We start from the raw sequence: 13,184 nt of genomic DNA, 5'->3' as shown, positions 1-13,184 counted from the left end.
GGGAGGAAATTAATCAATAATCATTGCTTTCATTTCATGCAGATAGATAAAACATCCATTCTTGGTGCAGCAATCACACACATGCAACAACTTAAAGAAAGATTGAAGATACTAGAAGAAGCAAGCGCTAAAGAACCCGTTGTTGTGATGAAGCGACCAAAGCTAATAGTTGTTGAGGGAAATGAGTGCAACTCTTCCACATCTAATGACACTCTCTCAAACAGATTCTATTGTGACAAACTCCTAAATATTGAAGCCCGGTTTTCGAGTAACAATGTCCTTATTAAGATTCAATGCGCGATGACAAAGGGTATCCCGCAAAGAATCATGACCGAGCTCGAAAAGCTTCAGCTCTTTGTTACTAGTGCTAACGCTATCCCTTTCCATGAAACACTAGATATAACCATCACGGCTCAGGTATATAAAACTATAACATCCTTAAAATTAATTTATTAGCCTTAAACAATTTGATTTAATTTGATATGATGATATTATATATTAATAATTAAGTTTAATTAGTCATTAGAAATGCTCCGTATAGTATGTAATAGATTGATATTCCATAGAATCTTTTGTATGTTGGCAGATGGAAACAAACTTCAATATGACACCACAAGATGTTGTTCAGAGTCTACGTTCGATCTTCAGTTAGCTCTCAACTTGGATTTATAAATTTCATTCAACATGGTGTTCTTTACTGACAACTAAGGTAGATTCTTATTACTGCAACACATTTTGTTTTCAACTACTTACGTTGTTTTCTTGAGGGATCTATACCACACTCGGATTTGAAGTCATGTAAAATGATCCGCTCAACAAAAAGGTTAAGCTTGGTTTTTATAATCTATTTATAATAACATTCAGAAATTGCTTGTAATTATTACATTGATGGTGAAATGGAATTTTGGTTGATTTTGGAGATTACAATATGGTAGATGTGAAAAGACATAATTGACATCATTTTATATTTTTCCTTGATAAAATAAATATTGAAGCTTATCAAAGAGTTAAGTGAGCATTGAGGATATGATGAAAAATGTAGTTTTGTAGAAATTATAAAAAATGATCTCTACACATTTTAATTATATTATTATAAATGTAATAAATTAATATCTTAAAATATTTATTGTTAATCCAAAGAGAAAATGGAATGTTGCCCGATGGATAATGTTAAGGTAAAAAAATTAGAAGGATACAAAAAATGTTTTAAATGTATTTTGATTACCTACACTTTGAAAAATGTATTGCCAATTCGCCATATTTTTGTTAGATTTATAAAGGAAAATGATAAATAAATAGTAGTAGAGGAAAGATGAAATTAAAAAGATATTTCATTAATTGCATAAAACCAAAAGTAGAGTACAAAACATAACCTTATATAACAAAGTTAATTAATACTCCCCCCGTTTTTAAATACTTGCTCCATTTCTCCATGCGCGGAGTTTTAGGAGAAATTGGAGAAAGTAATAAAATATGGAGGCAGTGGTAGTTAAGAGAATAAAAAGTTGTAAAAAGCAAAAGTAGTGGAAGAATAGAGGAGAGAGAGTATTGTGTTGGGTCCACTAAGTGTGAGAAATGAATTAAATATTGTAAAAGTTTTCCAAAAAAGGAAATAAAGCAAGTATTTAAAAACGGTCAGAAAAGAAAAGTGGAGCAAGTATTTAAAAACGGAAGGAATACCAAACAAAGCAAAATAATACTCCGTAGAAAGTGTTGGATTTCGGGAACATAATCCTATAATATCTATGAGAAAGCATCACTCCACAGCTCCACTAGTAAAATAACAAACCCACGTAACTAGGCCACTAAACCCCTAGCTAAGTGCTACCAAATTACTGATTAAGCTAGTAGATACTAGGAACAAGTTTGAATCATTCAACAATGTTGCCTTAAATTCCATATGAACGAAATTCGAACCTAAGATCTTTGTTTAATTGGTTATTGCATGCAATTGCTAATGAGCCACTTTGTTGGATTTGTATTTCTTTAAGGCCCTTTTAGCTTTTGGGCCAGACCCTCCACAATTTCACTTTTTCAACAAGTGTGTAGATTTTTGTTGATTCTTAAATGGAAATGTTCGTTTCATACAAAGTACAACATAGCTATAACGTTCCTATTATTCAGTAAACGTTACATGATAAATAATAAACTCATTTTTATTTGATTCGAAACATTATTGATTGGTGGCTAGTTACCTAAATGAAGCTATAACGTTGCGAAGAATTCTAACCAAATCTCTTACATTCTTGTTGAAGCCCCTTTCCATCTGCCAAAAAATAATATAAGAAAAATTCATTAATCGGATTTGAATATATGTGTGAAAATTAAGATGTTAAAGGGGAATCACCTCACCTGTGCAACAATGGTAACGTTTAAGGCCAAGTTCTCAAACGGTATAACGCTAAAATTAGTAATGGACAAATCTTGGTTGTCTATCTCTGTGAATAACTTTGCGAAAATACCCTTGTGTTTTTCACACAAGATTCTTAAGAGAAGGGTCTTCCCCGTTACCTTTACTTGAATTTCCGTAAGTATATTACTGCCACCACCATCGTCGCTACTACCGCCGTTTCCACAATGGTCATCCACAGTTGACGATGAAACATTATCATCACTATTGCCATTGTCGACTATCAGTTTAGTTTTTTTGACAACTACGACGGACTCCATGGTACGCTTTGCAATCACACTTTCAAGTACCTTTACTTTCTCTTGAAGTTCCTTCATATGTTTGATTGCCTCTCTTAACACTGTTGTTTTATCTATCTGTATAACATTATCACAACATATACTTCATTTATATTGCATGATTAAAATTAGTAGAATAATAAAATCAGATATGAGATGGAATAAAATGTGAAAATACAAGTCAACTGAATATGTTTAAGAAAGCAAAATGATTAAAGAGAGAAAACCAAAGAAAGCTGATTGTTCATGCCACTCAAAAATAAAATACAAGGCTTTAAATAAGAAATGAAAGTAACAAACTGCAAACTAAACTCCTACAAATTAGTGACCTGTACTTCCACTAATCGGCTATAATAACTTACCACTAAGTCACTAACAACAACTACATTATTTTAATCAAGATCCTAAGCCTACCAACTTTCCTAATAAATAGGAACTGATTTTGACCATTACTCAACAAAATGAGCACCTTCTTAAGGCCGGGAAAAAGGGCAGAGAGTGAAATGAACATATGGCTGAGTAATTCACGACGCTTCCTCTCGGCCATAATGTGATCTTGCACTTGGCTTGGCTGCCGTTTCCTCTTTGCACCACTCACTGCTTGCTTCTTCGTCGTCTTCGCGGCCTTGTTATTTTTGGATGCTTGGCTCTTTTGAACATTATTGTTATCATTGTTGGTTTCAATATGAGGGGATGGGGTTGATATATATTGATCAATGACATCGCAATTAACAGGGGAGGCTGGATCGCTCGTAGTGTGGGTAGGGTAATAAGGAAAATCGTTACCAAGTGTAGCTGCGAGTTGTTCTTCAAAAGTTGCCTCCATTATTGTTTCACTTTGGTCATAAGAGTTGTTGATTAAACTAGGATTTTTTGGATCCATTTCCATTTCCTACATCAAAGTTAAATATTTGATACCGCCAACTTGCTTGTAAATTATTAATTCAATAATATATTGTCCAAACTTTAACCATATACACACCTAACAATAGTCAAAACTTCAATCAATTATCGTGACTAACTTACGATTATCAAATATTCAAGTATTTTTTTTAATTGGCCTTTACTGATCACAAAGAAAAAGGGCAGTATTTTACTAGTATTACTTTGTCATTTATTACTAGCTCTAAATTCTATTTTTTTTTTTTTGAAGGGGGAGATTATATTCATTAATAAAAAGCCATACGGCACTTACATAAGAGATCATAATCGAACAATACAAAGACAACCGAACCAATTACAAGTTCGAAATAAACGAAACTACAATTGCACGCGCAGAATGACTTTCTTAAGTACCCTTGGCTCATATAACGCTGTCCTATGCAGCCTCTTGCAAGGGGGTCTGGCAATATGATGTAATTTCTGACAAGAACCTTCATTGGCTCAGAATCCCGTACTCCTCGACCTGAAATCAAAATTGGTGTCGTACACTTCACCATAAACAAGATCAACTCCGATTCAAACACGGATATCGGCATGGAAGCAAAACCCTTTAGCCCAAACCAACAGAAGATCAAACCGAAGCCCCATAGCCAAAAAACCCAGCTTAAATCCTGCACCAGAAGATCGGGACACCGATCTGCAAGCCCCATATCACTCCAACACACCACACAAACAGAAAAAATAATAAAACTAAAAAACACACAACGACTTCTAAAAGGAAAAACAGAACGAAAACTAAACCCTAAAACAAAAAACGAAACCCTAACATCCCACCCCGCCGCCAAACCGAGTCCCACCACCCACGCTCTGGGATTCACCGACCCAGCCCACGAAACGCCGGAAATAAACGCACGGACCACCGAGGCCCGCCTGAGAAGCCCGAACCCCACACGCCCCTGAGCCGCTGCAACGACAACCCTACACGAGGGACTTAGAACGGCCCTACACGAGGGACTCAGAGGGAGGAAACTCCCCCTCCCCGTTCTCGTAAACCACGTCGCGGCAACGGACAAAGGGGTGGGGCGAAGGCGCGGCGGGGAGGCAGTACAAAGAAACGACGGCAGGCCGGCCTCACAGTCGGAGAAGAACAACGGCGGCGGACGAAGAGGCGGTGCGGCGCCAGATGAAAGGTTGAAAAAACGAAAAACCATAACGGAAAAAGAAATAAACAATCTAAAGGGGTAGATCGGAGGCTCGCCGACGCTGTGGCGTGGGCGGTGAGCCACACGCCCGCCGGCGAGCCTCATAGCCGGAGAAGAAGAAGAGGATTTTTAGAGAGAGAATGTTCCTCTAGGTCAAAATTTTTTGCTAGCTCTAAATTCTATAAGTTGATGCAATTCAGAAATCGAGAATATATCACATTATTGTGACTTAATGAATATTAAATAATGCCGGTTATACGCTCTGACGTACAACAAACACCACCTTTTGGGTCATACTATATACTACCTCAATTTCTTTTTAGTTGACACGTATTCCTTTTTAGGAAGTTTCTTTTTAATTGACACGTTTCCTTTTTGGGTAAATTTTTTACCTTGTATTTACAAGCAACCCCACTTGCTTTTTCACTCTCTATCACTCTTCTCCTCTCCTTAATATTTGTGTCTAAATCAAACGCGTCAACTAAATAGAAACGGAAGAAGTATAAGAAGATTAAAACAATTATGTGTTCAGCTACATAGTGTGGTTATATTTGTTCATTTTTATGAGTATCTTACCTCATTTATTTATAAAGATAACTATATTTTGTCCATAAGAGTAACTTCAATTTATTAAACTTTAAGTCAAAATTTAAATTTTATCATACTAGTAACATTAAATAATTAGAAAAAACAATAACCTCATGTATTCATTCGAATAAGCATTTTTCTTCTCTTTTGATAATTAAAAGAATTACTCAACTCTTTGCAAGAACAACATCATTTTACCATTGAAGTAACTTCATCCATCTTGGTAATTCCATTTTACCAACGTTGTAAGCTCCACTACCCAATAAATATATGTTAAGTTGTTACATTATCCACTAATGGTGTGCCTAGCTGGCTTCGTATAAATAATAAAAGTATGTTCACTCAATCCAAGCTAACTATTAAGCTATAATTTCAATTATACTACAACATGCGATTACTACAATTATAGTTGACATCCGGAGCAGTAAATCTAGTAGAGAATTACGCTCTTACCAATTCTGCTAACCATGCTTCCATAGTCATAGTCGATGTTGTTGCTTCCACTTCTAGTGATAGAGCTCTTCAAAGTTCAAACAGAGTTTTAGTGTTTGTATGAGATGAGATGACCAAGTCTTTGGAAGTTTGGAGTCCATTAATTTATAAAGGGGGAAACTGCCAAATCATGTGCACTACTTTCTTCTTTTGTTTTGTTCTATTTTTTTTTTTCAGTAATCCTTACTTTGTAATCCCTCCGCCCCTAAAAGTTCGACCTTTATGGCCAAATTTTAGTTCCAAAATCATCATTTCATTTGCATTGAAATCTAATATATATAGATAAAGGGAAGTTTTTCCACGAGTTTTTAGAGAGCCACTGCACGTAGGATTTAATATTCTAAGAGAGCCATGTAGGAGTATAAATTTTTGTTGTAGCCAATCAAATAAGAGATTATTAATTTCTTTTATAATTAAATAATTCAAATGCTAGGTAAGAAAAATTGGCGAATGAAATTTTTAAGTTTAAACTAATTAAATATTATATATTATCTTTTGATATTAGGAATTTTATCCAAATATATAACAAATTTTAGCACATTAATATAAAATAAATTATTTTAAAAAAATCAAACAAACCGTGCATCGCACGGGCTTCATAAAGGGGAGTTTTTTCACGAGTTTTTAGAGAGCCACTTAGGATTTAATTTTCTTAGCGCACCATGTAGGATAATAAAATTTAGTTGTAGCCAATCAAATAAGAGATTATTATTATTATTTTTTAAAATTAAATAATTCAAATGCCAAACAAGCAAAATTGGCGAATGAGATTTTTAAGTTTAAATTAATTAAATATAAAATAATATCTTTTGATATTAGGAATTTTATCTAAATATGTAACCAATTTGCAATTATATTTGCGCAAAATGAATTACTTCATATAAAATTTTATTTTTCCATATAATTTTATTACTTCTCTCTCTAATTTTTTACAAACCCCATGTAAAATCATCTTTCCAGTATACTTTTACTTCTTTTTAGTTTATTTAGTTTTCTTAATACCTGCGAAATCAGCCCAAAAGGGTCGTTCTTTCGGTGCCAGATGGAGTTTTTTTTTTTTTTTTTTTTTACTAGCAAATGTAATTATTGTAGTAAAATATGTTAGTTTTGTTATTTTTTTTAAGAATCTTGCTAGTAGGGGTGTAAATGAGCCGAGTACTACCTTGTTCATGTTCAAGTTCAATTAACTTAGGCGAGTTCGAGCACGATCCCGAGCTTTCAAGCGAGCTCAAAAATTTGTTCAAGCTCGGCTCATTTATTATATTATATGTTCGTGAACGGCTCGTTTATTAAACGAGTTTATAAACGAGCGTTTCATACATGAGTTTAGTAGTAAATGAGCTTCTCTAATAAACGAGCTTTGTACTTTGACATTTAAAAATCTCAAAAAATAGCATAATAATTAAATCCTAATTATAAACCTAAGAATTATTAAATCTTAATTATTGAAAAACTTAAGAATTAAATAAACAACTGTGAATAAATAAAAAATTCATGAATATAAATAAACGAGTTGTTCATGAAATTATCTGAATGAGTATATCTATGTTCATGTTCAAGCTCATTTATTAAACGAGCTTCAAAATTTGTTCAAACTCGGCTCATATATTAAATAGACGAACATGATGAACGAGCTTTAACCGAGCTTGAACCCGAGTAGTTTATTGATCGGCTTGGTTCATTTACACCCCTACTTGCTTGCGAACGTCCTTGGGGCGTTCGATAAACCTTTAAAATAGTTTCTAAAATGGTATTAAGTTGAGAATAAATCACGCGTCGATTGGTGTAATTAATTTAATGTTTATCTCAAGTTAATATTTCTACTTTTAGTTATCTTATCTAACGTCCCGTGACATTCGTTATGGAACCGTGAAGATATCAAAAGAGGCTTCTCAAGAAAGGAAATCTCCAATTGATCAATGTTCTTGCCACTTGTTGGAGTGTTAGTAGAGCGACTATTATATTACTCGCTTCCCTCTTTTAGATCTCATAATTTAGAGTAGGTTTTTCGATTCGAACGATACGGTCGAACAAGTTATTTATTATATGAAAGAATAATATTTATATGAAAGTATTTTAATTTATACTTCTTGTCAAAAATAATTGATACTTACCCTTTGTCTTGCTAAAAGTTGCCTTGTTATCTCACAATTAAGTTTAAAACAATACTCCCTCCCTCTCTTAGTACAAAATTTTTTTTTAGCATTTACGGTATTACTTACATTATAAATGCATCAACCTGGGAGCATTAGCCAATCTGGTACATCAATACATGTTCCTATGCTCATTCCAATCTTGTCTAAAAGAATCTTTTAATTTAAGGACGGAGGGAATATAAGAAATTGAGTAAACTTTTAAAGGTGATTTTTTGTATTCATTTTAAACCATTGAATTTTTAAAAGTCAGATGATAAGTCATGCAATATAATTTCAGTTCACACATTTCAGAGTCCCGAATTCGAGTAATTTCTTCATACAATCAATCCTAATTTCTTAGTCCATTAAAATTAACAACCAGGCCATCCATAACAAATTAAAAATAAATTATAAATTATTAACAATCGATTTATTCGCACAATCGCACATGCATAAACTTATGATACCATACTGCTCGCGCTGCCTATAACTTATTATTGTAACACATCAGTACTACGAGTATAATACAGATCTTCCATTTTTATAGAACTTTGATGCAAATTTGATATACTACTAGCACTCCTTTTCTTTTTTGAAGGAATACTACTAGCACTTCTATATATTCATGAATTAGATACACCACTTGCACTCCCATTAATTAATTTAAATTTGCCATTTTCACTTTCATTAATGAATACGATATACCACTTGATGAGGATGATTCTATCCGTAGTTGTCGACTACGGACGACTACGTACGACTATGGTCGACTATAATAACAGACTAAATCTTAACCGTTGATTATTTTTATTACTTAATCTTAGCCTTCGAATATTTTTTTTCAAAAAAAATTAAAAAATCAAAGTTACACATCATTTAAGTTATGACAAGTTAGCGCCCAGTCAGCGCCCAATCAGCTAAGGGTTGTTTGGTTCATTACTTTAAGAGGGTAATTTTTTTTTTCAAGTTATAATTTATAAATTATCATTCAAAATTATAAAATTGAAGAAAATCATCCAAAATAAACGATTGACAAAATTCATTTGTATACTTTCTTCCCCATTTTGATAGCTTCATCCTTCTTCAATGGCACTCCATCTTCAACCTCCAACATTCATTATTTATCCAAAAGTTACCAAATTACATATGAAATCAATAAGATTTTAAGCATCACATTTATGCTTTAATTTTATATTTAAGAGTTTGTATCAATTTAACTATGTGCATAAAAAAAATTCGATTGAAAAATTATGGAATAAATCTTTCGGGATCAAGTGTTAGAATTGAAATAATTTATAGTTTAATTTAGAATAGTCATATGAATTCATGAATAATCATCTGCTATTGTTGAATGTTTTTTTTTTTTAAGAAGCCATTGTTGTATGTTGAAGCTTGATGAGCATGATTTTAGGTTGAAAATTAATTAAAATAATAATAAAGATAAACAAAATCTTACTAATTTTCATTTTTTTTTTAGGGGCGTGATTTGAGGTAGGGGAGTTTTAATTATGTTAATAAATATATATTTTTTTTTTGAAGAAAATAAAATCAAAAAATATAATAATTAAGGACTGAATCTTTTCCATATATAAAAAATGAAATTCGTTTTTCAAAAAAAAAAAAAAAAAAATTCGTTTGTTTATTTAGAAAATTATAATTAATGAGAAAATCATGGACTAAAAGATTCCTAATTGTGATACAAGATAACCTCATGAATGTAATAATAATTTTAAGAATACTAAAGATTCCTCATATATGATAACTTTATTTATTTTTTTATTTTTTTTTGAGGAAATTGAAAAAAAAAAAAAAAATTTGACTATTGTATTGACAAAGAGCAATAACAGTACAAAAACCACTAACGTCCCTAAACTTAGGCAAACAGTTTTTATTTATTGTATTGTCAAACCGTCAAACAGCTATAACAATTCAACACCCACTAATTATTACGTAATACAAAGGATTTTTTTTTTTTTTTTTAGGAAAAGCTCTTAAAGATTTAATTAGTGTTTGTTTAAAGCTGTTTTTTTTCTTAAAAAAAATAAATTAAATTAACAATAAATAAAAGCATGAATGATAGAATTGAAGAAGATTGGTTTCGAAAAAAAAATAAATAAATAAAAACAGAATTGAAGATAAAATAGAATATTTTGATAGCCATTTATCATTGCCTATCTAATTTATCTTCAATACTCCTTCAAAATAAAATAAAAAATAAACCTAAAGCATCATACTTATCTTGATAAGATTATGATTATTTTTAAAAAAATTAGTAACGTAGGTTTTTACAGTACTAGTATAGTTACTTTTTTTCTTTTTAAATAATACCTTTATTTGATTAATGATTATTGCAACTTTGTTAATTAATTCGTTTCTTTAATGTTTATATGGTGGATTTGTTGTTTATATAGATGTTCTTGTAATTTTATTACGATATGTTTAATTTGGGTGACATTGTCACATACCTTTTTTTTTTTTGAATAGACATTGTCACATACCTAACACATGTTTTAGATACACAATAATATTTGTTGTCTATTTAGAAATTCATAACAATTAGGGTCTGTTCTCTTACGTTGAAATTCAGTTCAGTTCAGTTCAGCTGAGTTCAGTTCAGTTCAGTTCAGTTCAGCTCAATTCAGTTCAGTTCAGTTCAGTTCAGCTCCTAATTTCCTTCTCTTATAAAATATTCATTTCATTTCAGTTCAGTTCAGTTCAGTTCAGCTGAGTTCAGTCAATGAGAACAGGCCCTTAATTGGAATACTTAATCCATTTATGTGCATCTACTCCTTATTAGATCATCAAAGTGTCATATATATATATATATATATATATATATATATATATATATATATATATATTTTTAAAAACAAAAACTTAGCTTGTTTATTGGGTGGTCCTATATCATGGGTGGGTATCCACACCTTGTTAGGGTATGATTTTTTTTTTTTTTTTTTTTGATAAGAAAAATACAAAAGTTAGGTAAGTCTTCTCTCATGACTATACCCTAACTTATCTAAAGAAATAAAATAAGAAAAATTAGCATCTACACCTTGTTAGGATATGATGAAATTAAGAGGGTTTGATCTTAAATTGCATTTTTGTCATTTTTCAACAATATGACACCTGACCTTGTTAAATTAAATTATTGTTAAATACAGTGGTAGTAATGATTTAATGTTCAAATGTTCTTATCAGTTTATTACCAACACTCCAACAGTGTTCTTAGCCAAAACATGTGTATACATATTACTCCCTCTGTCAATTATTTACATGCCTATTTTCTCTTTATTATGTGAGTAATAAATATTATAATTAGACATGTAAATAAGAGACGGAGGGAGTATATAACAAAAATATATAATTAGATCGTCCCAAACTCCTAAACAATAATTATAAGCAGTCACAAAAAAAAAGGCTAATTAAGATTAAATTGTCTTTGATCAAAAAAATTCGGAAAATAACCATTAAAAAAGCAGCAATTTTTCAGTGTGGCAGGGGTTACTTGTATGTGTTGCTTATTCAGGGGTTACTTGTATGAATTACTTATTCAAGGGTTGTCTACTCAGTCGCTTAGCACAATTTCCGTGTTAGAACCCCTGACGGATCGAGTAACCCTAAAATAAATAACCCCTAATATTTACTCTTAACCAAACAAGCTAAGTAACCCAAGAATAAGTAACCCCTGACTAAACGACTAACCCCTACAAGTAACCCCTAATCGAACGAGTAACCCCCTACAAGTAATCATTGACCAAATGAGTAACCCCCGACCAAACAAGTACTGGTAACTTTTGATAGTTTTCATATGAATATTTTTTTTTTTTTTACCATTTTTTCTTACGGGTAACTTTTCGTTTTCATTTGTTCTTTTGTTTATCTTACCAATTGTGCTTAATGCCTTTGGAGATAAAGAAAATATCTACTTTTTTTTTTCACATCTCATCTCACCACACAACCCACATAAAATTATATAGTAATATCAAAAAATTAAAAATAGGCACCCAATTTTTACTTACTACTTCATTTTATATGAATAATAAAAGGAATGATTAAAAAATAAAGGGTTAGAGAATTGTCTGATATGATTATAATTAATAACCTTAAAATATTCTAGGACTTTATAATATTTATTTAGGACTGCCTAATTTGATTGTAACGACTTTCAAATATTTTTAATTGGGACTCTATAATATAATACTTAATTGGGACAGTCTATGTTGGATTGTTGGTTGTAAAATAATACTCCCTCCATTTTTAAATACTTGCTCCACTTTCCATTTGCGGCCGTTTTTAAATACTTGCTCCATTTCCTAATTTGAAAAGCTTTTACAATATTTAATTAATTTGTCTCATCTGGTAGACCCAACATATATTCTCTCTCCTCCAATTCTTTCCACTACTTTTGCCTTTTACATTTTTTTATTCTTCCACCAACCCCACTACCTCCATATTTTATTACTTTTTCCAATTTCTCCTAAAACTCCGCACATGGAGAAATTGAGCAACCGAACAAGTATTTAAAAACGGAGGGAGTAAGTAATATAATAACTACAATGGCACTACATTAACATAATATTTAATGAGACTGCCTAATTTGATTATAATAATCAGAACCGCCTAATTTGATTATATTATAATAATCTTAAAATATTTTATTTTGGGATTCTATAATACTTAATTGAAATTGCCTAATATGATTGAAACAACTTTCATCAAATAATATATTTTGTATTGGGAATCTATAATACTTAATTGGGACTGCCTAATTTGATTGTAATAAGCTGATAATATTTGAATATTCTTCATTATTGGGAGATTTAAGATTCAATAATACTTAATTGAGACTCCCTAATATGATTGGAATAACCTTCAAATAATATATTTTTTATTGGGATTCTATAATACTTAATTGGGACTGCCTAATTTGGTTGTAATAACTTTTAAATATTCTTGATTGAGACTACATAACACTTATTAGGACGGCCTTAATTTAATTATAATATTCAATTCATATATATACTATATTGGGACTCTATAATAATTAATTAGGACTACCTAATTTCATTGTAATAATAACCTTTAAATATCTTAATTGAGGCTACATACATACTACATATTGGAAGTTTGGAACTACTCTTAATTGAGACTACATAACACTTATTAGGTCTGCCTAATTTAATTAAAATAACCATCA

At 31.2% G+C, this 13,184-nt stretch overlaps 1 protein-coding gene across 1 annotated transcript; it reads right to left on the bottom strand.

Moving 5' to 3' along the window:
• Positions 1-2,191: 2,191 nt before the first annotated feature.
• LOC145600862 (transcription factor bHLH18-like) lies at positions 2,192-5,837 on the bottom strand. Its single transcript, XM_081656715.1, has 4 exons — positions 5,814-5,837; positions 3,158-3,580; positions 2,353-2,766; positions 2,192-2,266 (listed from the first exon to the last, which is right to left on the bottom strand). Exons 1-4 carry the CDS (start codon positions 5,835-5,837, stop codon positions 2,192-2,194), a joined length of 936 nt encoding a protein of 311 aa, XP_081512841.1.
• Between the last annotated feature and the right edge of the window lie 7,347 nt (positions 5,838-13,184).

Source organism: Chenopodium album, chromosome 21 (genome assembly GCF_948465745.1).
Source record: "Chenopodium album chromosome 21, dcCheAlbu1.1, whole genome shotgun sequence".
NCBI lineage: Eukaryota > Viridiplantae > Streptophyta > Magnoliopsida > Caryophyllales > Amaranthaceae > Chenopodium > Chenopodium album.
Note: the sequence above shows the minus strand (reverse complement) of the source record. Positions and strands in the feature narration are given on the sequence as shown.

Excerpts from the sequence above, each read along its gene's own strand:
- LOC145600862 (XM_081656715.1), bottom strand. The coding sequence starts at position 5,837 with ATGGAAGCATGGTTAGCAGAATTG. Across the intron at positions 2,767-3,157 it reads TTTTTCCCGGCCTTAAGAAG|ATAGATAAAACAACAGTGTT; the intron begins GTGCTCATTTTG and ends AATGTTATACAG. Across the intron at positions 2,267-2,352 it reads ACGTTACCATTGTTGCACAG|ATGGAAAGGGGCTTCAACAA; the intron begins GTGAGGTGATTC and ends ATTTTTTGGCAG.